The sequence below is a fragment of the Dama dama genome, chromosome 7 (genome assembly GCF_033118175.1).
Source record: "Dama dama isolate Ldn47 chromosome 7, ASM3311817v1, whole genome shotgun sequence".
Lineage (NCBI taxonomy): Eukaryota > Metazoa > Chordata > Mammalia > Artiodactyla > Cervidae > Dama > Dama dama.
In genome coordinates this window covers 26224317-26250730 of record NC_083687.1, presented here as the reverse complement: position 1 = coordinate 26250730, position 26414 = coordinate 26224317, and the positions used below count along the sequence as shown (strand labels likewise).

General features: G+C 43.4%; 1 protein-coding gene across 1 annotated transcript in view; it reads left to right on the top strand.

The window, feature by feature from the left end:
* Nucleotides 1–26414, top strand: part of PKHD1 (PKHD1 ciliary IPT domain containing fibrocystin/polyductin) — a 428428-nt gene that overhangs the window by 11093 nt on the left and 390921 nt on the right. Inside the window, exons 5-20 of the mRNA XM_061146900.1 lie at nucleotides 734–791; nucleotides 4443–4521; nucleotides 6532–6606; nucleotides 7630–7694; nucleotides 8203–8242; nucleotides 9115–9185; nucleotides 10662–10763; nucleotides 11799–11894; nucleotides 16121–16262; nucleotides 18420–18534; nucleotides 19517–19795; nucleotides 20264–20353; nucleotides 20447–20537; nucleotides 21482–21624; nucleotides 23099–23223; nucleotides 23980–24155. Of these exons, the coding sequence (XP_061002883.1) occupies nucleotides 734–791; nucleotides 4443–4521; nucleotides 6532–6606; nucleotides 7630–7694; nucleotides 8203–8242; nucleotides 9115–9185; nucleotides 10662–10763; nucleotides 11799–11894; nucleotides 16121–16262; nucleotides 18420–18534; nucleotides 19517–19795; nucleotides 20264–20353; nucleotides 20447–20537; nucleotides 21482–21624; nucleotides 23099–23223; nucleotides 23980–24155 (1747 nt within the window). The remainder of the gene's footprint in view (nucleotides 1–733; nucleotides 792–4442; nucleotides 4522–6531; nucleotides 6607–7629; nucleotides 7695–8202; nucleotides 8243–9114; nucleotides 9186–10661; nucleotides 10764–11798; nucleotides 11895–16120; nucleotides 16263–18419; nucleotides 18535–19516; nucleotides 19796–20263; nucleotides 20354–20446; nucleotides 20538–21481; nucleotides 21625–23098; nucleotides 23224–23979; nucleotides 24156–26414) is intronic.

Below are 26414 nucleotides of genomic sequence, written 5' to 3'. Positions count from 1 at the left end.
TAGCCATTGCCCCTGCCTCTCTGGAACTTATATTTAGCAGATGATGTGCTTCAGGGGGTGACTTGAGTGCTACGACCAGGCTTCCCCTGCCTCTCCCATCAATGCTGGTTTCCTTTTCAGAGAATAATGTTGCTTTTCATTCGTTGCATCATGTTTCCCTCCCAAAAGGCACATTCCATTTTCCTGAACAAATCTCCTTCGCATATCTCTCAAACTTTTAATTTTTCATGGCTTGCTAGTCCCTACCGAGGTGCTGGCTGATAATAATTTAAGTTGCAATCCTTTCTATTTAAATAATCAAATTATTGTCCAGAAGAGTTAAAAAAAAAAAAAAAAAAACACTTCAAGACCCCAAGATATCAAGTTGCAATAATGGAATTAAAAGGTTGGTATTTTAAAGCATGGCTTGCCTACCTTGGCTTTGGCAAAACGTGCTCCTGGTATGACCGGTGGGCAGGTAGAAACAGACTTGCTCAGGTGTGAGTGATAATGGTGCAGGGGAGACTCATGACCTTGTCAGATTCCCTTGACCTCATCTATGGAAGAACTATGATAACATCTATCGTGTCTGCTTCACAGAAATATCATGAAGATGCAAAGAAGTAGAAGTGATTTGAGGAAATATAGTGACTTGTTTCCTGAGATGAATGATCTGTGAGGAATGACATGCTGCTTGTGTATGTTTTTGTGCTATTCTAATGAAATGCTTACTATGATAACATTTTCTAAACAGTTTTCCAAGGCACAGACGCCAATTGTTTACCAAGTTAATCCACCCAGTGGAGTTCCAGGTAAGAAATCTATTAAGAAAGGCATAAATAAGAATCTCTTTACCAAAGCTATTGCAAACTCTTCGACACTGGTAGATGGTCTCTATACACAGGAAAATCTTACCACTTCTCTGATGCTGTTTTGAAGGTGAGTGTCAACCTCTGGTTTACTTTAAACCTGGTTTGGTTTCACCTTTGGGTACTTTTGCTCTATAACATCACTGATAATCAAAGGAATCCTTATGTGAAACGAAAAAGAGACCAGCAAAATCAAACCAGGTGTTGCTGGAGAATGGAGAAAATAGATATCATCATCACTCTCAAGTTTATAATCATCCACATACTAGCAAACCTTTATTGACCCTTGCTGGGAGCCAGGATCTTTTCTAAGCTTTTGGTTTATGTTATCTCATTAGATCCTCAAAACACCTAGTGCTATAAGAACTATTATTAGTTCCATTATGGAGATGAGAAAATGAGGTACCATAAAGTTAAGTAATTTGTTTAAAGGCCTACCCCTAATGAGTGGTCAAGCTGAGGATTGGACCCAGACAGAATCTAGAGTGGGCCCATGTACCTTACATTGTATTTTGTGTTGAGCTGAGTTGGGGGCCACTTGGAAGGCCATTAACTCTGGTCCTAATCCTGGGACTTTGTTTATGAGTTAGAGAGCACACTGATATGCAGAGACCAAAAGGATAGAAAAGAAGAGAGAGAAAGCTGGTGGGGTTGAGGCTGGACGTAAAAGAAAGGGTTGCAACAAAGACATGCCAAGCCTACTTTAAAACTAAGTAGTAAACAGAGCTAGAATTACATACAATTTGCAGTCTGATTCTTGACCAATTCCTGTATCTATTTTAGGTTTTACATTTGTTCAGGGATTCCAGATGGTATAAGTATGGGGATACAAGTTGTTCAATTTTTACATGTGATTGGGTCTCAGTGCATGAACTGATCTAGTTTCGAATGGCTCAAGAATGTCGAAATGAATATCTGAGTCACTGAAAAGTGTCTGTATTTTTTGGTGTGTGTGTGTATAGACACAGATGATGTATGTATTTTTTAAATTACATCCTGAAGAATATGAATTTGGCATTATTAGTGCACATTATTCACAGATCTGTTCCTTTCTATTCATCTCAATAATCAAGACATGATCATGTTTTGTTAAAAAGAGATGTGACCTGTGAAAGTCACATGCCATCATTTTGCTCCCCCTGCTCTGGTGTTAGAAAACTCCTGTGTGGACGATAGAGGCCTGGTTAGGATGAGAGATGAGGAGGGAGCCTGTTGTGAGAGGTGAGACACAGGGCATCAGCTGGCACTCAGATTCATCAGGGCCATCTCTGCCACCCAGTTTGAGTTCTTCACACTGTCTTCTTCACCTTCAGGAGAACTGGTTGGAGTGGTCCCTCTGGGCAGGATCCACACGGCTGCATCTTCGAAATCACTTTCCAGACGATTACTCTCATTTCCTTTGGGAAGCCTGCCCAGAGTAGCAGCCGCAGAGATGGGGGAGGTGGTGGGGATAGCAGAGATATGTTGTGAGCAGTTGATTTCCTATATGTGGTTAACAGTCCTCCACTGTGACGTGGAATCCACCCCCTACCTCCCCCAGCACATGGTCTGGCTTAGCCATTTGTCAGCTGCTGTTGGGCTTCTTTGTTTAGAAACAAAACAAAAACTCACGGGAATTCCTAGTTTCTATAACCTGCTATTCGTTTTAAAAATTGTGCCCATCAGTTGCAGAAATAATCATGCCAGCCAAGCCCAGGAAACTGATCATTTAGCCCTAATGAAATGAAGGTGAATTATTTTGCTAGACGGCAACAGGAGTAGAGACCTTCGGACTCTATGTGCTGTGCTGTGATTAGTTGCTCAGTCACGTCCAATTCTTTGTGACTCCATGGACTGGAGCCCATTGGGCGCCCCACAGGGCTCCTCTGTCTGTGGGATTCTCTAGGCAAGGATACTGGAGTGGGTTGCCATGCCCTCCTCCAGGGGGTCTTCCCAACCCAGGGACTGAACCCAGGTCTCCTGCATCACAGGCGATTTCTTTACCGTCTGAGTCACCAGAGAAACTCAAGAATACTGGAGTGGGTAACTTATCCCTTCTCCAGGGGATCTTCCCGACCCAGAAATTGAACCAGGGTCTCCTGCATTGCAGCGGATTCTTACCAGCTGAGCTACCAGGGAAGCCCTTGGCTTCCGCCAATTCCATGACCTTTGTCTAAGTCAACTATCTTCCCACTCATTCTACTCATTCTCTGGTCAAGTGCCTGTGGTACTTCCTGGAAGTTTCCCATTGTTTTAGGACTAGTCATCCAATGACTGCAGATAAAATCACTTCCTATTAATAAAACATATGCACAGTATGTCAGGAAGCATTACTTCTTGGTCATGTTCTTTTTTGGCCTTAAGTGTAGCCATGAAGAAATTCAAAGTCCTCTGAAGTCAGTGGCCTCATGAGCCCTATAGGTGCCCTTTTCTCTTCTAATTTTGAGGTTTTGTCTAGTTAACCAGCACCTCTCTTATCTCTTAGCATTGTGATACTGGAAGATGACAGCCTCAATGGTTAAATTCTATCTTTACTTGGAAGGCATACTCTTGCAGGTTGTGGGATTGTGTGGTAAACTTGAACTGCATTGCCTTGCTATGCTGTGTTTGCTTCAAACCTTGCTTCATGCATTTCCACAGATCTGAATCTATGTGTTTTTCAACTCTGGAGGAAGTCAGCTCACGTAGCATCTGGTATGGGCCCCAGAAGGTTTCTGAGAAGGGGCTGCTCTAGATTTCTTTCCCAGGTCCTCTGAGCAGAGAAGTTGGGGGTAGTGCTGAGAGTGCCCTTGATGAAAAGAGTTGTTGATGCTTGCACCCCTATTCCTACAAACTCAAAAGAGGCGAGTATCAGGGGAAAACTTGCTACCCAATGGGAATCTCTGCAAACTGCATAGAGGAGACCCAGCTGAGGAAGTCATCCATTCATCAGTGAGCAAGGCAGTGCCAACTGTCTGTGGTCCCCATTTTGCCCAATGTTTGAACATGAGTATTTTTGTTGAATGAATAACATGTGCAGTGGCTCATTCTTTAAGCCAGGGCTCTGTTGCTCTCTCATGTCTTTCTTTCTGACTTCCTACCCGATTGGTTCATCCGTGACATTTATCTTTTGCACTCTGAGATACAGAAAAAAGCTTAGTATTTTTGAATATCCATCCAGATCGTGTGATATGAGCCTTCTCTTATCACATGCATCCAGAGGAAAGTCACATGGAGCATTCCCAAAGAATATTATACTTAAATCCTGTGTAGGTGAGTGGTCTATACACAGCCAAGGGCAGAGAACAAGGCAGTGTATTTCAGCAGGCCCCTTCCTCCCTTCCTCTATCCCTCCCTCCCGGGGACTGAGGAATCCCTGCTATTCCTTCTGCTCCATACCTACGTGATAAAGTCTGCAATGGCAATGATTGATTGTTTTTGCTTCTTTGATATCAATGACTGGGTCATACTTGGTGATCCTTTCCTGTTGTACAATTTATAAAACTGTGTTCATATTCTGAGTCACGACCAGCTTGGCCATTTTGAGTAGAGGTAACTGAAAAAGAAATATAGTTTATGTTATATATTTAGAGTGTGAGCTGAATAGGTTAATTAAAAAAATTTTTTTTCAAACAGGAAAGCTAATACATGTGTATGGCTGGATTATCACCGGAAGGTCGGAAACCTTTGATTTTGATGCTGAATACATTGATAGGTAAGTGTGAGCTTGTTTCTGCATTCGACCTGTTACTGTTATGCAGGTTTGCTCCCTGAGACTGGCTTCCTTGATAGCAATAAATTGTGAGCAGTTGGCACAGAAGTGCTATTTTCCTCTTTGCAGTTTATGGTCCCTGGTGAGCTGGGCTTCAGCAAACTTGGCTAATGTAATTGCAACTGGTCGATTAAGTCGGTCCATTTATTTACTGACAACTAGTCACTCTGGGCACAGTGTGAGTTGTACTGTAATTGCATCTGTGGATTTTCTTTCTTGATTCTTCCCCTTTTCCCTCTTGTTTCTCAGGCTGGAATAAATCCTTTATAAGCATGTGTGAACTTGACCACTGTAATATCCTTGTTTGTTATCCATCTGTGTATTTAGAAATTCTGTTAGTGTGATCAGAGGAAAATGTGGAAAATGTACTGAAAGCCATTGAATTATTTTTAAAATTTATTTTATTGAAGTCTAGTTGATTTACAATGTGTTGATTTCTACTGTACAGCAAAGTGATTCAGTTTTATGTGTATATATATATATATATATATATATATATATACACAACACACACATTCTTTTTCATATTATTTTCCATTATGGTTTATCACAGGACACTGAATATATTTCCTTATGCTATACAGTATGACCTTATTGTTTATCCATCCTATTAATATATGTAATAGTTTGCATCTGTTAATCCCAAACTCCCAATCCTGTCTTCCTCCTCTTCTCCTCCCCCTTGGCATCCACAAGTCTATTTTCTATGTCTGTGAGTCTTTCTGTTTTGAAGATAAGTTCATTTGTGTCATATTTTAGTTTCCACATATGAGTGATGTCATATGGTGTTTGTGCAAGCAATTGAGTTTTTAATATTTTTGGGGAATGATTAAGGCTTCTCTAGTAGCTTAGTGGTAAAGAATCTGCCTGCCAAGCAGGAGAAATGGGTTTGATCCCTGGGTCAGGAAGATCCCTTGGAGAAGGAAATGACAACCCACTCCAGTAGTCTTGTCTGGGTGATTTGATGGAGAAAGGACCATGGTGGGCTATGGTATATGGGGTTGCAAAGGGTTGGGTACATAGGATGCCTATGTGACTTTTTTCATTGGAGACTTTTAAAGTGGAAAGTGATACTAGTGAATCCTTCATGCCAGGGAAGGGGGAGAACAGAACGGAAAGTATTGAAATTGAGATTTCAATTCTTGGGAATTGAATTCAGTTCGTGGGAAGCTCTAAGCAACTGTGGTTACTCAGCATGAAGCAGTTATAGTGAGGATTTATAAGGTAGAAGGACCACAACCTCAGGAGATGCTCTGCTGAGAGACGCCACATAGTATGTCTAATTTTTCCTCCACCCTTTGGATGGAATGCGGGGGATCCTCATGTTCTGCTACAAATCTTTGATTTTGAAGTTGACAACTTTCAGGATCTACATTTCTGGCATAAAATAATGGTCAGGGAATTCCCTGGCAGCCCAGTGGTTAGGACTCGACAGTTTTCACTCCTGTGGCCCCAGTTGGATCCCTAGTTAGGGAGCTAAGATACAGCAAGCTGTGCTGCGGCCAAATAATAATAATAATAATGGTCAACTTGTTTTGAATGGAAATTACTCTTCCCGTGGAGGCTTGAAGCCCCAAGTACATCCTTGATGACATGCCATACTCAGTACTTGGTCTGGGATACTGTTTAGGAGGAACAAAGGCATACACTCCTCAGTGGCTCTGTGTAGACCCTGTATAGTCAAGGGGGAGATGATGACGATTTTTCTGGAAAGGGGCAGTGCTCCCTCACTGGTGTGAAAGTGTGGGCCACAGACGAGTGTTATGCACCCTGCCCTAGGGTTGAGGGTCTGATTTAGCATCTCCTCGGGGGGCAGTCCCCAGCTACCTGCACTAATGCCCTATAAGTTAAGAGATGAATGTTCATAACAATGTTTCCTCTGAGTTTTTCCAGAAATGTTTGCGGAGAGCCCTCCCTCTTGACTTGTGTCTATTGTTTCCTTTTTGTATCCAGCCCACTGATTTTGGAAGCTCAGGGAGACAAATGGGTCACTCCTTGCTCTCTTGTGAACAGACAGACAGGATCCCCGTGAGTATCTTTCTTGCCAACATGTTATGTTTTCAGGTTCTCCCATGTGGGCATAATAGCACACACACAAACATCTATTTTTAATTTAAAGCACCCATGCCTGTTGACTGCCTTATCTTTAGACTTCCTAGAAGTGGCACAGTCATTGATTCACAATGCAACTTGAAGTGGGTTCAGAAAGCTTTCTTGAAAACGCAGGTAGCTAATAATAAGTGCTTACTGCATAAACACTTTCACACTGAAGGCAGCCAATAACCTTGTAAGTACATACAGCTCTTAGTCTCACTTTACAGATTTGGGAGCTGAGGCACAGAGAGGTTGAGTAATTGCCCAGAGTCTCACGAAGAGCAAGTGGCAGAGCTGGGATTTGAACCTGGGTCCACTCACTAGCCTCCGGAGTTCATCTCTTAACCACTGTACTACATCCAGAGTTCATCCTCTCACCGACTGTACTGTATCGACTAGCCCGGGGCGGGGGGGGGGAACACTAAAGTTTCAATTGTTCGATTGTATATTTATGACAAGGAAAATTTAGAAAATAAGAATCTATGTGCTTACTTTTCAGATAATCAACATTTTTCTGTCTTTTTCAAATCACTCAGGACTGAGTGGATTAACCTTCTGTACCCAATGGCTTAGCTTTTTAGGACTAGTGTTTAGAAGAGGCAAATTGTATAATGTGGTTTCTTCCTGTTATCTTTCATTTGTTTGCTCCGAATTTTCCTGTTTCAGGTTCATACTTGCTAATAGACTTTTTTTTTTGGGGGGGGGGGGCAGTGATAATGATTTCGCTGTCCTTGTCATAAAACAGACTTTGGAAAGAAAGGACCCAAAGGAGGTGAGGAGTACGTTAAATTTTGTCTCTCACACTGTGTGTTTGACTGGTAGTGTATGTATTGATGATAACTCTAGTTAGAATTTTATTTTATTTTAGTTTATAACTTTCCCGGCTAAAGAACCAGAGCTTCTGAAATGAATTGCCAGGTAATTCTTATCTCTTACCTTTTCCTCTTCTTTCCCTAGCCATCCTATTCAGGAAGACCATGGTCTTGGGACTCTGCAGTGTCGTGTGGAAGGCAACTACATTGGTCTGTTTGAGAAGTAACAGAATTTTAAAGTCTTATCCATCTTTGTCTCTGTGTCCAGAAAGAAACTATTTCAAGAATTGGTTCTCCTGAGGATGATAATAATAATTATCATTTGTTGAGAGTTCTCTGAGAGACGCTATAGGAAGCAGCTTAAATATAAACTAAATTAATCCTCACGCATGTACCTGTGAGGCTGGTGGGATTGTTCTTGCTTTATAGGCGAGAAAGTTGAAGCTAGTAACCAGTGGAGCAGGATTTATCATTCTTGGTCTAACTCCAAGCCAGTTCTTGCCTGCTCTATTGCTATTACATTTATCCTTTTATTGTTAGATGTTGCCATTGCTAATGGTGCGAGTCTGGAACATGTTTATTTCGAGCAGTGTTAGAGAAGTTAAGGTGTGGGTGGTACCTTGGTGATCGCTGGACTTCTTGGCTTTATGATAGCAATGTCCTGGCCCATGCAGTTCATGCAGGTTCCTGTATTAATGTTTGTTTCTGTCTGTTACAGGCTCCCAGAATGTTAGTTTCTCAGTATTTAACAAAGGAAAGTAAGTAACTGGGAGGAAGCAAATTTATTTTTATCTTACATTATCTACTCTCTTGTCTTGCTTAGTTTTCTTTAACCTTTTATAATGGAAAATTTCAAATGTATACAGAGTAGTATAATAAAACTCCACATACCTACTTGATTCTTTTTTTTCACCTGAGTGAATATAATTGTGTCCTGTGCACTCATCTTGAAGTGATGTAAATGTTTCAATATGATAAAGATACAGGATTTGGGGAATTACTTCTTAAGTAATCTCATAATACTGGAATTTTAAAACAGTACAAAGTTCCATAAAGTGCTTTGTGTCATTCCAGGAAATGCCTTCTTCAAGATGGAAAGGGTCCAGATTTTATAGAACTCTGGAGAGAGAAATGTGGAGTCTGGATTTCTGCTTGCCTTACCTCATGTTCTGACACTATGTACTTTTCAGTGTTTCCTGAAAAGGGCATTGCCTAGCTGATATTAATTTCATTGTGAAGATAATAACACATGACCTACAGCTACTCAGCTCAACCAGGGAGATTTGCCCTCTGTGTCTCTGTCTCTTTTTTTAGAAAGGAATGAAACTAGCATTTATTGAATACCTCCCACGGGCCAATTCCACACCAAGCCCTTTCACTTTCATTATTCCATTTAATGCTAATCACACTCTGTAAAGTAGGTATTATTATTCCCATGTAATTTTCTAGATCAGAAAACAAACTTTGCCGCATTGGTATTCTCTAGTCATTAAAAGGAGCCGATATCTAAACAGTTTTAAAGATCACTAAAAGTTAGTGATCTTCTTTCAAGCAGTCAATCTAAAAAATGAAATCCCAGGTGCAATTTTCACCCAAAACACAATTTTGTGTTTTGTTTTTTTTTTTGTAGGTCAGTGATACACAAGGATGCATGGCTGGTCAGTGCTAAGCAAGACCTTTTTCTGTACCAGACGTACTCAGGTACCATTTTCCTTCACTGTGTATTTTTCACCCCTTCCCTCACACCACCCTGGACCTTGGACTCTGTGCCTTCCTGCTGGTCATTTCTCTATGATCATTAACACCTGAAGCTTTTCCTGCAGTCATTGATGGCCCTTTGGTTTTGTGTGAGAATAGGTTGCTTGTTGAGTATTGGCTTTAGTTACTATATTAAATTTTTGAATATTAAATTTAATATTTATTTATTAATTATTAAAAATTAAATTTAAAGTAAAATTAAAATATTAAAAAAGGCTTGGTCATAGATTTTTATACAAAATCTAGGGATATAGACTGAGTAAAACAAAGGGCAATCATCTTTATTGTACGTTCTAAAAGAAAAGAGATGGCACTAAAAAATCTAAAAGCACATTTTTGTAGTTACTTTAACATCTCACCTCTGAGTATTCATTCAAGGATTTATGATTTGCTGATACAGATGCTAAGTTTGTGTTGCTATCTGATGAGTATACAAGAAAAGCAAAATCTGAAAAGCTGGAAACTTGCATGAAATTGTGAACTCAGTCCAGGAGTAGAAAGCTGACTACTGAAAATGAGTGCTAGGTTCTCAAGTTGAGTACAATCCCAAAACCACGGAAAAGTTGTGAGGCTGATTCAGATCCCAGAGGCAGCAGAATCTACCTTTGCCAAAAGTGCAAGAAATTTCCTAAGTTGAGGAGTCGATGCCATTCACTCTCTAGATGGCCCATCTCTGTCAAAGCTGAATTTTGACTCTTGCTTTTGTTTTGGAGTGGTAATCACTCATAATTAGCCTCTTTGTACCTTCAGTTAATCAGAGAACATGAATACTTGTTCCCTTTGAGGGGATGAAACTTTGAACTCTCAAAGTTTGATCATAGGAGGGGAAAAGATCAAAAAAAGTTAAATTCCTGGGGACTTGTGGCATATGACAGTGTAACTCATTCTTTTGATTAGAGCAAATCACAGACTCACATGTGTAGATTGAGACCTTGACCAATGCATGCAGAGCTGATGCCTACATAAAGTATAATCTATTGTTCTGTGATGTATAAATAGGGCCCTTGAAATGAGGAGACAGATTTCCTAAGAAAGCCTCATGGTACACAGGGATTTTTGCTGATAGCAAGAGCAACCACGGAGAAACTGCATGGGAAAAACTGCATTTCCCACTCTTTTCAAATACTGATCCTGTATAGTGGCTCAGACGGTAAAGAGTCTGCCTGCAGTGCAGGAGACACAAGAGATGTGGGTTCAATCCCTGGATTGGGAAGATCCCCTGGAGAAGGACATGGCAACCCACTCCAGTATTCTTGCCTGGAAAATCCCATGGACAGAGGAACCTAGCTGGCTACAGTCCATGGGGTCACAAAGAGTCAGACAGGACTTAGCGACACAACAGCAGCAACATGATTATATTATTATTTGGGTCACATCCTGGATTATATTTGGAAGCTTACTTTTCTTTTCCTCTTGCAGAAATACTGTCTGTGTTTCCAGAAACTGGGAGCCTTGGGGGAAGAACAGACATCACAATTACAGGAGACTTCTTTGACAACCCTGCCCAGGTTACCATTGCAGGTAAGTTGAAATGACTGAAAACAGTTCATAGACTTGAACACTGTAGGATATTATATATCTATCTCTTTTGGCCTGGAGAGGGTGGAGGGGAAGCAGTCTTTGCCTCTTCTGACTCCTCCTGGGACCCTGTTTCATGGTCTTTGTCCTATGTTTGGTTGAGACTGGGAAAAGGAGGGGATTTTGGCCCTGCAGCTCTGCAAACATGTAACAGAAATAGAATGTCCTGCTGCAGATACACTCACAAATCAGAGCAAGTCCCTTTGGTGTCCCCATCTGGGGAGGGAAGAGAAACAAGAACATAGCTCCTCTTCACAAAAGTATTTCTTTTAAGGGCTTCCCTGGCAGCTCAGATGGTAAAGAATCTGTCTGCTTCGCAGAAGACCAGGGCTTAATCCCTGAGTTGGGAAGATCCCTTGGAGAAGGGAATGGCTACCCACTCCAGTATTCTTCCCTGAAGAATTCCATGGATAGAGGAGCCTGGTGGGCTACAGTTCATGGGGTCCGAAAGAGTGGGACACGACTGAACGACTAATATTTTCACTTTTTTTAACTTTTCACTCCTTCTAAAAGGCAACCTCACTCCCTCCTTAGCCCTATTTGTAGGAACAAGCAGGAGTGGGTGGGCATTTGCTACACAGATTCTTCTGGAATGCCCCCTTGGCAAATGCTTTAGTGGAACCTGCCTAGAACGCTTTGTTCTGCCTGACGGGATGCTCTTCTAGCTGGTGACACCAAGGATACTGGATGATGTCTTCATACTCTCCTGTCACAGTTCCTTTCCCTAGCTCCGTCATCTCCAGGGAATGGCATGGCTGGGCATTGCTTTCTTCCTGATTATTCGTTTTAAGCGGCATGTTTTCCACTGCTCTGCATTCTCTCTTTATTGCCTCCTCCCACAACTTTCTCTCTACTCTCCACTTCCGGCCTTTTGCCCTGCAACAGGAGCCTGTCTACTTTAGTGTGGTCCTCTGGCCACATCTGTATCTCCATTGATATTGCTACTGACATCTGTATCTAATTTAAATTTCCTCTCAGGCATTCCGTGTGATATTAGACATGTGTCTCCCAGGAGGATTGAGTGTACCACCAGGGCCCCGGGTAAAGGTGCAAGGCTTTCTGCTCCTCAGGCAGGTAAGGAAGTTGCCATGGTGACATTTTTTAACCACAAGGGGCCAGAAGTGGAAAGGAAGGTGTTTGAATCTGGTCTCAGCTGTTTGATTGGCTGCTCAGTGAGCCCTGCATCATGGATCAGAGCTTTAGTTTCAGAGGTATTCTTAGCTTTACTTAGATGCTTGGCAACACTCGGCACTCCTAGCCCCAGGTGGATGAATGGCAAGTGGGGTTCAGTGGAATCTGTGATCCAGGAAGTGTAACTGCCGTCAAGATGTTGCCATACTGATTGGTGGAAAAGCCTGAGCTGCCTCCTCCATCCTCTGGGTCAGTTGCACTCTGGCTCACTCTCTAAGAAGACAGAGCGACAGACTGCTTCTTCTATGCTCATAAGACAGTTAGATGAGGCAGAGAGTGGGGTGTAATGGGGGTGCATTTAAATGTTGTTTCTTTGCCCTTGTGGGCAGCTGTCTGTTACTCTGAAAAGCAGAGATGTATTGTGATGGGGCCACCAGAAACAGAGGGGACAGGGGGGCAGGTTACACTTGTCCTTTTTTACTATTTATTTATTATTGGCTGGATCTTCGTTGCTGCACATGGGCTTTCTCTAGTTTTGGTAAGTGGGGGTTACTCTTCGTTGTGGTGCAGGGCTTCTCATTGTAGCGGCTTCTCTTGTTGCGGAGCACAGGTTCTAGACGCTCGGGCTTCAGTAGTTGTGGCACACTGGCTTAGCTGCCCCATGGCATGTGGGATCTTCTCAGACCAAGGATTGAACCCATGTACCTTGAATTGCAAGGCGGATTCTTAACCACTGGACCACCAGGGAAGTCCACCTTCTGTGTTTAAACCTCCTACCCAATGGCTACAAATTGCAAGTGCACTGTGGAAGCACTTTTCTGGGAAGCGTTGGAACAGGATCTCAGGTGTAGTTAGGGACGAAGGGTAGTTGGCGTCTGGAGTCCTACATGCCCCACAAGGGCTGACTGACTTCACAGTTAAACCACAGGCAGGGAAGTTCATCTCCTGAGTCTCATCGAGGGGGACAACTTTCTAAAGAAAGGCCATTCGGGTGTAAAAACGCATGCAAAGCTTAGGCTGGGCATTCTCCAGGTCCCTGATCTGTGGTCTTTACTCAGGGAAAGCTCTAATCCAAGGAAACAAATGACTGTATGAAGCAAGTGATGGAGAAAATATGTGTCTGGATTCATGGAATAGAGAGTCTGATTCCTCTTACAGCGGTTCCTGCTGGAAGCTACCAGGGTTGTGGTAGGGGAATTTCCTGAATGCTGCTGATTTTTTTTAACTTGAAGAAGTAATTTTTATTTCATTTCTAGGCTTCCTTGTTACATTTAGCAGGCAAGTTTGAAGAATGTTGCTCTAAAATAAGATCAAAAGAGTTTTAAGTGTACATTATAAATAAAATGTATATAGAAAACACACGCGGCAGTTCTGGATAGTTGACAATGTCCTTTATACAATGCTTTTGGAATTTCTTTTATGGAAGAGTTATAGGGGTGGGGTGGACAGGCAGCTATTAACATTCGATCGTTAGCTCTAGACTCGACCGTTAGCTGGTGACCGTTAGTGTGAGGCCGTTAGTACGAGTTATCGCGAGACCCTTAGTGGGAGACTGTTAGCACAGCAGTTAGAGGTCCCGCTTCGCTCCGCTAACCGTCGGTCTTGCGGTGGTCCTCTGAGGTTCTCCCGCTGAGAATGCTCTGACAGGCAGATCACAGTCTCCTCCCCAGGGCCCTCCAGGCTGTCTGGTCTCAGGCTGGCTGGCTGGTGAGCTGGGGGTCTCAGGAACAGGATGAGGGCTGTGTCCTGCAGAGCTCCCAAGCCCTCACCCCAGCCGTCCACTGACCTGCGCAGGTCTTGAGTCAAGGGCGACCTCTCTCCTCATCTCTGCCTCTGCGACCTAATGGCGGCAGGGGTCTCCATGCGTCACAGTTCATGGGACGCAGCCCCGATTTGGGCAGCCTGAGGATCCTGAGGGGCAGCTGGAGTCCTCTGTGATGATGACTGGGTAAGGTCTGGACACCTGAGGGGACCGCCAGCTGAGAGCTGCCTCCTCAGCTGGACTGGGCACTGGCAGGAGGACCCAAACTTGAGTGCTGGCCGTACGTTCCCTGGGCAGGGTAACCAGCACCTGCAAGGACCCCGCTCCTCTTAACCAGGACCTGGACCTCAGAGGGTGAAGGTTGAGCCTTGGGACCTTGCTCTTTCTTGTCAGAAGAGAGAATAACATGTGTTTTGATGGCGTTTGGAACATTGTGGCCTGACCTCAAGAACAAAAGATCTGACACCTAGAAGTTTGCAACAACTAATAACGCCCCTCCCTCACCTTCCCTATAAAAGGACTTTGCTGAAAAGCTTTCAGGGAGCTTGGGTTTTTTTTTAAAGTTATGAGCCACTTTTCTCCTTGCCTGGCTCTGCAGTAAACCTTTCTCTGCTCCAGGCTCCAATGTTTTGGTATTTTTTGGCCTCAGTGTGTGTTGGGCACACAGCCCTGTGTTGGGTAATAATGGATAATAATTCATGCATTGGGTAACAGGACAAATGATCCTGTTTTGCAGCTGTTCTCAGTAGCAGGCTTGGGGCACTTGGCAGTGTTTGGTCCTTACAACTGGGATGGTGGTGCTACTGACCTCTAGTGGGTAGAGGCTGGAAGTGCTGCTAAACATCCTTCTGTGTTCTGGACAGCCCTTAAAACGCATCGCAGTCAGCACCAGTGAAGTCCCACAACGGAGTTATCCAGCCCCAAATATCAATACTGCTGAGCCTGAGGAATCTCAAATAGTACCTTAAAATATGCTGTTATTTTTCTGCTTATTCTTTATCTGTTTCCCCTTCTTAGGATTTAACAGGGAATCTCTCTCGGTTGTGTCCGACTCTTTGTGACCCTGTGGATTGTAGGCTTCCAGGCTCCTCTGTCCACGGGATTTTCCAGGCAATTTGCTCAAAGCTGCCCATCAAGTAAATGGTAGAGATGGACTCTGAACCCACACATGGGTGATTACAGAGCTTTTACCCTCAACCCAATTAGTAGCCAATATTGATCACACAATGCAGTATATTAAAAAGTAGAGACATTACTTTGCTGACAAAGGTCTGTCTAGTCAAAGCTATGGTTTATCCAGTAGTCATGTATGGATGTGAGAGCTGGACTATAAAGAAAGCTGAGTGCCAAAGAATTGATGCTTTTGAACTGCGGTGTTGGAGAAGGCTCTTGAGAGTCCCTTGGACTGCAAGGAGATGAAACCAGTCAATCCTAAAGGAAGTCAGTCCTGAATATTCATTGGAAGGACTGAAGCTGACGCTGAAGCTCCAATACTTTGGCCACCTGATGTGAAGAGCTGACTCATTGGAAAAGGCCCTGATGCTGGGAAAGATTGAAGGAAGGAAGAGAAGAGGACAACAGAGGATGAGATGGTTGGCTGGCATGACCAACTCAATGGACATGAGTTTGAGCAAGCTCTGGGAGTTGGTGATGGGCAGGGAAGCCTGGCGTGCTGCAGTCCATGGGGTTGCAAAGAATCGGACGTGACTGAGCAACTGAACTGAACTGATTGATCACACATATGCCTTTGATTTCAGGGCTTTTTTTAAATATAAAAAACAAATAAATAGATGACATTTAGAATGTAATGTAATGGCAGCCTGTCATATGATTTGCTGCATGTTCACAAACTGAGGTCAGGACTCATGAAAAATGTGAGGATTGCCAATTTTCTGGGACAAAGGGGGTTTAGGGAATAGAATTCCCAGGCTGAATGACATTAAAAGATACTGAAGTGCACTCCTGACTTCACAAGCCTTTGTTTGCTTTTTCGCATTTTCTCTTATATGGACACTCCCATTAAAAAGAGCTCCTTCATTTTTTATGGTCCTCTGAGAATATGCCCTGTTACTGATCCTTGTCAGATGTCTCTTTCTCAGAGGCTGAATTCTTACACCTAGTAGTAGTTTCCACTTTCTAGAACATTTGTATTATCTTTATTTTATTTTTGGGGGTATTCTTTTATTTATTAGGGTAAAGTTGCTTTACAATGTTGTGTAAGTTTCTGGTATACACCAAAGTGAATCAACTCTATGTATAGTCTTTATAATGTCTCAAGTGATTACTCCATCTGACTCACCTTCTAAATAGCTCCTGTATCATTTTCATCCTGAGTCTGCAGTCAAGAAGTTCCCCCGCTTGGGGAAGAAACCCCCTCTGATGCTTATGAGGCATACATGTCTTACAGGCAATCGAGGGCTTCTCTTTGAAGTTGGAGATGCTTCTGAGGACTTGGACCTGACTGAAGCCACCCCTGGGTACAGTTGGCAGATCGTCCCTAATGCCAGTTCTCCATCTGGATTTTGGTCAAAGGAAGGGCAACCTTTCAGGTATGTTTGTAGGAAAAGTGGGTGTCCAGATTACAAGTGTCTCTACTGGCCTGGGTGAGGCTAAGAGACAGATGAGTAAGCAATGAGATTTCCTGGGGAAAATGTAAAATATCTATGAACTCAGCAGTCACAAATTTTGATCACTGTTCTCAGCCAGTATTGGTTATGTTCATGGACCACAGGCCCTTTATGGGTACACGCTAAATGTTGATCAATGAGTAAAATATGTATGTTGTATAGCTGCTTTGATGTATGTATGTATGTTGAAATACATACATATAACATAAAACAAATACGTACATTCAAATCTGCTTTGGGGAGGACTATTCATCAAAACGTTGAGCTGGGTAGGCCAGGAAACTTGGTAAAGAGCAGGGCAAAACTTGCTGTAGTAACATGGTTAAGAGATAAAACCAGTATCTGGATGATACTAAAGAAAGACTCAAGTAGTTGCCCTTTGGGCATATGAGGGAGCAGAGGCTGGGCAGCCAACAGCTCTGTGGGAACAATTAGCCAGTGCTGTAGGTCAACCAGATGGCTGGTGTAGAGCAGGGGTAAACTTCTGTGGCCTCGGGAGACATTGTTTTCTATAGAAGTGACTGCAGTGTGGTAAAGTTTCCCTGTTTAGTTTAGTTTTGTCTTTTTAATCCCTGCAAGGATGTGGCCAAAGTTTTTCATATTTTAATGTGGGCTTAAAAATGTAGAAAATAAGAGAGCTGTGGAGACATAGTGTGCTCTAAGCTTGTATATAGGTGACTATATCCTTTAGGTATGATGGATCTCTTCTTCTGAAATTCTCCTCAGAGAGGTTGATTGTGACTCCTGCGTCTGATTTCTGTGCTAAGTCACCTCAGTCGTGTCCAACTCTTTGCGACCCTATGGACTATAGCCTGTCAGGCTCCTCTGTCCATGGGATTCTCCAGGCAAGAATACTGGAGTAGGTTGCCATGTCCCCTTCCAGGGGATCTTTCCCACCCAGAGATTGAACCTGTGTCTCTTACGTCTCCTGCATTTGCAGGTGGGTGAATTCTAGTCAATCTGTAACCTCTTTCAAGGATTTGACTAATCTACTGATTTCTTTTGGTTGTGCTGCATAGCACGTGGGTTCTTAATTCCTCAACCAGGGACTGAACCTGTGTCCCCTGCAATGAAAGTGCAGAGTCTTAACCACTGGACCACTAGGGAAGTCTCTTGGCCATTTTAAAGGTTAATTCTGTTGTGAAAAGGAAGGCTTTGTTCTCTATTCATTGAATTTCAGAAATTGAAGGAATCAAGTCAGGAAGGGAATCTGAACAGAGTGAAGTTTCTATTGTCTTGGAAGTTTTACTAATTAGATATCTAACCATTGGTATATATGGTTTTAAAGTGGCAATAAATTGTGTGTGTGTGTGTGTGTGTGTGTTTGGCGGCACCTAGTACTGCGCCTTTATCATAGTTTCTGAGGACTATAATATTGTTCAAAAGAAAATCTTTCAGCTATATTCAGTGTGTGTGGGGGTGTCAGGGAGAGTCCCATCTCAATAGATAAAAGAACATTTTGATTATCTGGTATGACCTGTAGCTTTCTCTCTTCCATTTCAAGGAGCCACAAACCAGGCAGCAACTCTTTCTGTTCTTTCTGGCATTCATTTCTGTAAAATTCAAAAATTTAAAATAAAAATGGGAATATTTATTAATATGATAATGATGGAACTTTAGTTATTTTCAAAACTATTCTCAGAAAATATTCTCTGTATTCTTCATATCTAGATCAAATAAGAGAAAACTCTGATTGAGGATCTCTATTTCTAATAATGAGAATGATACTTACTATTGATTGAATGCTTACCATGTGCCAGACCCTGTACTGGCCATGTTTGGTAAGTGATCTCAGCTAAGCCCCCAGGTGACCCTATGCTGTGGGTGCCACTTTCCCAAAGATGATACAAACTGCCTGGGGAGTCATGCCAGTTCAAAGTGATGGGCTGAGATACTAAGCCAGGCAGGCATCAAAGGAAGAGATGCATCCAGGGGGCTCTGGCCAGTCACAGGCACAAGAGTCGAGTGTTTCCTCCTCATTAACATAAAGACAAACAAAATCTAAGGGCACTGTTGTTAGGTCAGTAATAGTGGGCTTGGTTGCCCTCACTTCTTTCTCTGTGTTCCTCTGCTTTCCAGAGCACGGCTCAGTGGGTTCTTTGTGGCCCCAGAGACAAATAATTACACTTTCTGGATCCAGGCTGACAGCCAGGCTTCTCTGTATTTCAGTTGGTTGGAGGACCTGAGGACCAAGGTATTTACCACCTTCTTGTTTTCCTTCTTGTCCCCAGTTCCTCACTCCTAGAAAACAAAAAAACAGTAAGTCAAAATGAAGGCTCTCATGTTCTATTGATAGTTGTAACATGCCATTAAGCAACCAGAGACTTTAATTTTTTTTTGGTGCATGCATGTGTGTGTATGGGTTTTTTAAAATTAGAAAATTTTCTTTTTTAAAAGTTGAGATATAATCTACATGAATTTAATTTTTGAAACAGAGCTTGCTGCTCATTATGCTATAGCTGTTATATACCTTGTTTCTAAACTTCATAGCATCTTGTGAGCTATGTCTCTTTATCTCCATTTTCCAGATACGGACAATGAGTCCTAGAAGGATTGTATAACCAATGCAGGGCCACTGGGATGATAAGAGGCATATTAAGAATTCAAATCCAGATTTGTCTGACTCAAAATTTGTTTTTACCACTGATTCTGGGTATGAATATAGCTAGTTTTATGCAGGAATTTTCTGACCAGTTTTGAAGGATAAAAAAAGTATTTTAGCAAACAGCCAAAAATTACTTAATGCCATTGTCAAAGAAACACAGTCTTTTCTCTCAAATGATGAATATGCTCCCATGAAATTGCTTTGCTAATTGGCTGGAGAAGCATCATAGATTTTGATGTGGTCAAGTCATTTAGGTTTCTCAAAGGGCGTCATATGACTTTACCCACAGCATCATGTGAAGTTAGGGTTTCGGTTGGCTCTTCCAGGTTTAAACATGGCCCACCCATCTCATTTGAATACTATGTAATCTAGACAGAGAGAGAGAAAGAGAGAGAAAAAGATAACTGGAGAGGCATGCATAGCATGGTCCTAGAAGGTTCAGGCTTACTTGTTGGAAAAGGCAGAACAGCCCCCAAATCCCTTGTTAGTAGATGTCTAGTTGCTTTTTGTTTGAGAAAGAGAGGCCCAGAAACTTCACAGTATCGGTCCTGATGTGTTTACTGGGGTGCAGGTGAAAGTGGCCTCTATCAGGGTGGGCACTGCCGACTGGTTTGACTCCTGGGAGCAGAATGGGAGTGACGAGACCCAGCAACAGAAGACCCCCAAGCTGGAGCTGCTTGGGGGAGCCAGGTACTACCTGGAAGCAGAGCACCAGGGGAGAGCCCCCAGCAGCGGGGTGAGAATTGGTGTCCAGATCCACAACACCTGGCTGAATCCTGACGTGGTCAGCACATACCTCCGGGAGAAGCATCAGATCCGAGCTTGGGCCCAGAGACTTCCGGAAATCCAGGTCTGCCTGTGTTTTCTGTCCCATGGGGTTAGGTTCAGGGGCTGAACTCTGCAAGGAATTTAGTCCTGGCTGGCTGAGAGCCAGGAGACTTGAGCCGTAATGATAACTCTCCTGCAAAAGAGATTGGACATTCATCCAGTAGGGTTGAGAGGACTTTTTTATTTAAAAGGAGTTTTACTGTTGTGATGCCCTGATTCATGGACTTAATTTTAGGTACAGAAGTCCTGGTAAATCTTCTTTTGGAAACATATTCCTCAGAGAGGAAATAAGTCCCTGCTAACACTCACACCCATGTTTGCATGCCTGTGAGTGTATGTATGCATGATTTCATAGCTTTTTGACCCATTTAGGTCCTATTTCCTGGTATACTGTCTATAGCAAGTCAGGGAAGTTTGTCTTATGTTGCTAGATTGTCTTTTTGGCTCAATGAACACATATTCTTTAATCCTGTCACTCTTGATTTTTTAGATGCTGACTGTGTCTGGCACAGGGAACTTCTTCCTTACCTGGGACAACGTTTCTAGTCAGCCAATCCCTGCAAATGCCACAGCCCATCAGGTGGGCATTTTATTCACATAAGGAGAGGTGGGGGAACTAGAGGTAGTCTTTATATCCATGGCGTGAGCTCCTGGTCATTTTTCTTATTAACAGATTCAAACAGCCATTGAGGAGTTACTTGCAGTCAAATGCAAACTGGAACCCCTTTCAGCAAACATCTTACTCTGGCTGGGATTTGAACAAGGTACAGTCCCTGGTTTAACAAATTCTGACTGTCTTCTTCACCCTTATCTTTTCTCTCTCTCTTTTTTTAATGTAAAAGCAGAACAATCTTCATTTCATCTCCAAGACAACTCTGTTCATTCCATTGGAAACTGGATTTGGACACAGTGTTTCAGAGAAAGGCTGAATGTTTGGGAGGGAGCTGCTTGGTGTGGGAATCAGAAAGAAAGGACATCCCTTCTGTGCTGTCAGGGGAGCAGAGAGTTAGAAACAAAGGATGCTGGTGACTTAGGCTCAGGAGCTGCATCTCATGCCACAGGTGGGAAACAGCAACCGGTGAGACATAACAGAACAGTGCAAGTCTTGTTTAACTCAAATCACATCGCAAAGGAATTATTACATAATACAGTAGTCTGTGCTGTGCATGGTAAGTCATGTCAGTCGTGTCTGACTCTGTGACCCTATGAACTGAAACCTGCCAGGCTCCTCTGTCTGTGGGATTCTCCAGCCAAGAATACTGGAGTGGGTTTCAGTTTCCTATGCCAGGGGATCTTTCTGACCAACCTATTGAACCGAGTTGCATTGGCAGATGGGTTCTTTACCACTTGGGAAGCCGAAGACAGTAGTCTAATGTATTCTGAAAATGTGAGGATATGTTTTAAAAATCATAAGGTGAGCTAAGTTGCAGTCAACATGCCTTACCTCTTTGCTTCTCAATATTTTTTTTGTTGTGGTACACATTGAAAATGATAATAGATTTTTAATGCTCTGGAGCAGACACAATGCATTTTTCATAGGTGGAGCCTTTGAGCTGGAGGGTGCTGGCCACCCTGAGCCCTGCCCAGCTCGCCCAAGGACTGAGAAGCCAATGTCATGGAGAACCCATAACCCATTCCCTGCAGACATGTTGTGGAGCTCTGTTTGACAATTACTCCTGTCTTCCTGTTTTATCTGAACTTCATCCAGGGCTAGAAGGTTCCAGCTCTGATGGGCACCTCACCAGTGGGACAGAGCCCTTCTGTGGGAGGTTCAGTCTCCATCAGCCTCGACACCTTGTCCTGATACCTCCAACTGCTCAGAAAGTCTACCGGCTAGATCAGTACACACATGTAAGTAGCAGCCCTTGTGTTTGCAGACCAGGTGGGTAGGGAGGGGTTGGAATTATTCTCTGGGGTGGACACTGGAGAAACAGAAGCACAGGGGAGTGGTTACCATGACCCACAAGATGTTTCAGGCTGAGGTGCTAGGTTTGGGGTGTGAATGGACACCTTGAGTCCTGTAAGTTAGTTGCTGCATGGAAATGCCTTTCTAATAACTGAGACCTATGGAAGCTTCTGGGCTTTCCAGGTGGCTCAGTGGTATAGAATCCACCTGCCAATGCAGGAGATGTGGATTTGATCCCTGGGTTGGGAAGATCACTTGGAGGAGGAAATGGAAGCCCACTCCAGTATTCTTGCCTGGAGAATCCCATGGACAGAGGAGCCTGGAGGGCTACAGTCCATGGAGTTGCAAAGAGTTGGAGTTGAATTAGTGACAAAACAACAACAATGACAACATGGAAGTTTCCATATGCTTCAGTGTTTTCTTTGATCTCCAGGTATGAGAGCAGACTCTCCATTAAGACTCTCTGGTTTTGAATTCTGACTCTATACCCTGCATGCCCTCTGTGTTTTATCTTAGTTTACTCACCTGAGAAATGGGTAATAATAGGGTCTGCCTCTCAAGCTATTGGGGAAGAGTATATGAGGTAATCCAGTAAAGTGCTTGGGCAGTGGCTAGGACTTGTTTAAAGCTAGTTATTATTTATTATAGTTATTGTTATTATTTATGGATGGACTGACACATTCCTCCGATACCTCATATCCTTTGCATCAGTAGCTCTGCTCTTTGGGAACCAGGGTGAACCTTCCTGGGATGACTGAGCTCATGGCAGTGGTTTCAAGTCCTTTCTGAGTCAAAAAAGAGTGGGAGCTGGGACTAAATGGTTCAGGAAAGGGCAACACCCAACTTCCAGCCTTTCTTCTACAGCACAGGCACCCAGCAGGTGGTGGTGGAGATTTAGCCCATGCTAGAGGCATTTTTGGTCATGACAACCGGGAAAGTGTTAGTGCCATCCAGTGGGTAGGTTCTAGGAAAGTTGCTACACATTCTGCAATGCACAGTGTAAGAAAAAGACTCACAGAAAAGTCCCAGTCCTAAATGTCAATAGTGCCACAGTTGAAAAATCCGCTAAACAATTTTACTTAACTCTGGGTTAGCAGCCAAGGTTGCCGGCGAGTTCAGGTTAAGGAGTGAGGCTCAGAGAGGTTCAGTGCCTTGCTTGAGGTTGCACAGGTATCTGGGTCACAACAAGGGATTTCTAATTGAGATAAAAAAATCCTCACAGCCACACACAGTGCTAGGCATTGAATAACTCTCTGTTGGATAAATAGCAATTTGCTCTAAACTAAGGTAAGGTCTAGGAGGGCAGGAGTGGTCTGGCTGTCTCTAGGTTAGTTCTAGGGAGTGGATTGTCCTCAATAAACATTGCTTGAGCAGCTGCTTCTTAGTGACAGAGCTGAAGCACTTGTTTTGTGTCTCTAGTTGTGCCTTGCGTACAGAGGCCATGAGAATATGACCCTGAAGATGACTGTGTCCTTCACAGTTGGCCTTCAAAACCCTGTTAAGAACATCACATGTGACTGGAGTCTCCTGGGGACCAGTCCTAGGTAGGTACCCGCAGGTAGCTTGTCTGTGGGCAGGTGTGGTGGGAATTCTGCTAGATGGTATGGCTAACTATCCTGGGGACAGTGACTCATGGGAGGTATTGTCTGATAGTGGGGCCTCAGACAATAATTTCAGCTCTGAACATGTTTTATTTGGCAAAGAAGTTTGATTTAAGAGCAGTTAGTCGTTACATATATAAGGAGTCTGACATTTCTCATAGGGATAGAGTCAAAGACCATCATATTTGGAAGAGATTTTATGGAACATTCCTTGACATTACAGATGAGAGAAATCAGGGCCCAGAGAATGTGTGATTCACTGAAATTCATTCAGTGAGTGAGCAAAGATGCTGGAATATGATTCAGGCATTTTGATCCCTTGATTCAGCACTCTTTCCACATCTCTCAAGGGTTTTGTAAGTGGTTTTAAACCTAAATGAATTTTAGGTTTTAGAGACCACTAATCATCTCTGTGGTTAGAGCCTAACATGTGATCTGCTTGAGACACTTAATTGTATCGTAATTTGAAAGTACTGCTGACATTGTTATGAATGGATGGTGGACTTAAATGTGACTCACTGGTGTTGTGTCCCAGCCAAGTTGAGCCCATTTGGGGTGGGATGCTGGTACCATGGCAACCAGGACTGTGTGGATCTCCCAGCTGCATGGTCTGCAGCCCCGGTTGGGGAACTGGGGCTCTCAGGCGAGAGGACTGTGGTGCTCACAGGAGGCCCGTTTCTGCTCTGTGCTTGTGTTCAGCTGGCAGTTCACCTGCACCGACCTCTGGAAGACGTGTGTGCATCACTCCTCGCATCTCCAGCTGCCTCCTGCAAATTCCCCAGTGCTGGTTCATCAGATTGACCTCCTCCCTCTGTCTCCAGAGATGGGCATGTTCTATGTGGATGAGATTATTATTGCAGACACAAACCTAACAGGTGATTATCAGATCTACTCTCCTCTATGAACTATCCATCAGATAGGGTCCTCAGACTTTTCTGGAGGGGCTGCTTCTCTTTTAATGGAGAGAGAACAGATGATTCTCTATCTTTCTGCCTCAATCCCAGGGAGAAGATGAAGCTGTGATTGTGTGTCTTTGGCTTTTATATCCCTCTAGCAAGTTCCTTCTGTTTTCTGTTATTTGCCCCAATGTTTGCCGTTGCTTTGGGTGCCTGTCATGTTATCCCAATTTTACCACTTTCTGGCTGAGAGGACTTGGTTTTCTCATCTATAAAATGGGCATAATGAGGCTTCTACCCCATGGGATTACTATGAAGATTAACTGAAGTGTAGTATAAAGCACTCATCATGGGTCCTGACTGTAGTAGGTGCTCAGTAAATATTATCAATTATTACTACTATTATCATTACTATTGTCAGGCCAGCAGGATTTCTCCCTACCTCCATCTGTTAATATCTGTCATAAAAGATGCTGTGAGGAACACAACATCTTTGGCCCTGAAATGGGCCACAAGTCTGATTTTACGACCCTTAGGGCCAACTTGGTATGAGTCAGAGGGTCAACACATCCTCATGAGAATAGCTTTGTCTTTCTGCCCATCTGATAGCTCCCACGCATCACTCAGAGCTCAGGCCTGGCCCCTCTCTGCACAAAGTCCCTTGATCTCACCTGGCTCTGTTTGTCTTAAGGGCCAGGTGCTCACCAAGGGTTCTCCTCAGGCCACGTGTGGCACACACGCCAGGGGCAGAAGGCCAGAGGGATGGTGTGGTTTGCTCCCAGGGCCTCTAGGCTTCCAGCTTGTTCACTCTTCCTATTCCATCAAATCCCTTGTGACTCTGTGCCTTGGCTTTCCTGCTTCTTGTAGCTTCTCTTTCTCTCTTCAAGGAGAAAAGGATGGAACAGTCATTTGTGTTCTGATTTTCAAGTTGTGCAACTTTTAATCTTTTACCTGAAAGTTTCAGAGCTAGGGGGCAGGGAACTTGGGGGTGAGGGGTAAGAGAACTCTCTTTCAAGCCCTGAAATTGCATCATTTTTGATGCTCTTCAGAATTCTATCCCTTACCTGTTTCAGTGATTTGAGTGTTTTGGGGGCATTTGGCATCGCTGACTTCAAATTCCATGTTCTGACACACAGAAAATAATATTCAAATAGTGTGCTGGGATAACTGTCTGAATTCCTTGGTGCCCAAGACAATTGGTTGGGGCCTTTGGTGATCCCAAATGCTGCACAGATTCTCAGAGGGCTGATGGGAATATTTCATACACTTGAACCCACTGACTGGGAAACTCAGGACTAGATAATAGGTATCATTTCCCTTCCTCCTCTCCAAACCCTCAATGCCCAGGATCCCAACTCTTTCTCACGGCCATCACCTCTATGACCCAAATACTCCAGCATCTGGAGCCATGTAGGGGTGAGGTGGGGAGGGGAGCAGGGAGGCAGAGGGCAGAGATAAGAAAGACAGGAGGTGGCTTGGGTATAACAATCTGCTTCTCACTTGGTTCAGTCATCCTGCTGGAAACAATTTTTCTGTGAGGATTATTTAATAGTAACATAAACTACACATGGGCTCCATATTCATATTTAATTGCTTGACATTTATCTGATCAGCTTAATATTTGATTATATTCTCCCACCTACTGTCCTCTATGAAATTTCTTTTTATTTAGTGGTAGCTACCAAATACTTCTCATTTAATTCTCAGAACCCCTGAGATGGCCGTATGATCCCCACTCTATAGATTAAGAAACCAAGGCTAAGAGGGTGCTGAGTGTCTTGCCTCAAATAGTCGGGGATGTGGGGGAAATTGAAACCTAGAGATCACTGACACCAGAGGCACTTTAAATGACCCCCCACTCAGTTGGACAAATGAACTTTTATTGAGCACTGGCTGTGTGCCTGGGTGCTTAGCATTGGGCCTGCAAGGATGCTGCTTTTAAACTGTTTGCTGTCTCAATTGCACAGACTTGGGAAAGAAACTGCATTTACATGGTGCCTCGTAGAAGGGAAAGAGGATATTAAGCTGGCCCTCTAAACCTGCCATCTCAGTAAACTCTCCCTGCCGTGCAGACCGATGTCTATCATGAGTCCCGCTTTATCAATGGGAAAAGAGTCTTATGGAGGCTATGGTGATTAGCTAAATGGTCACCCAGTAGAAGTGGAAAATCAGGATTTGCAAAATGGTCTGTCTTAAATGCTTGCACTGTGTCTGCACACATGTTGACACCATGCCGTG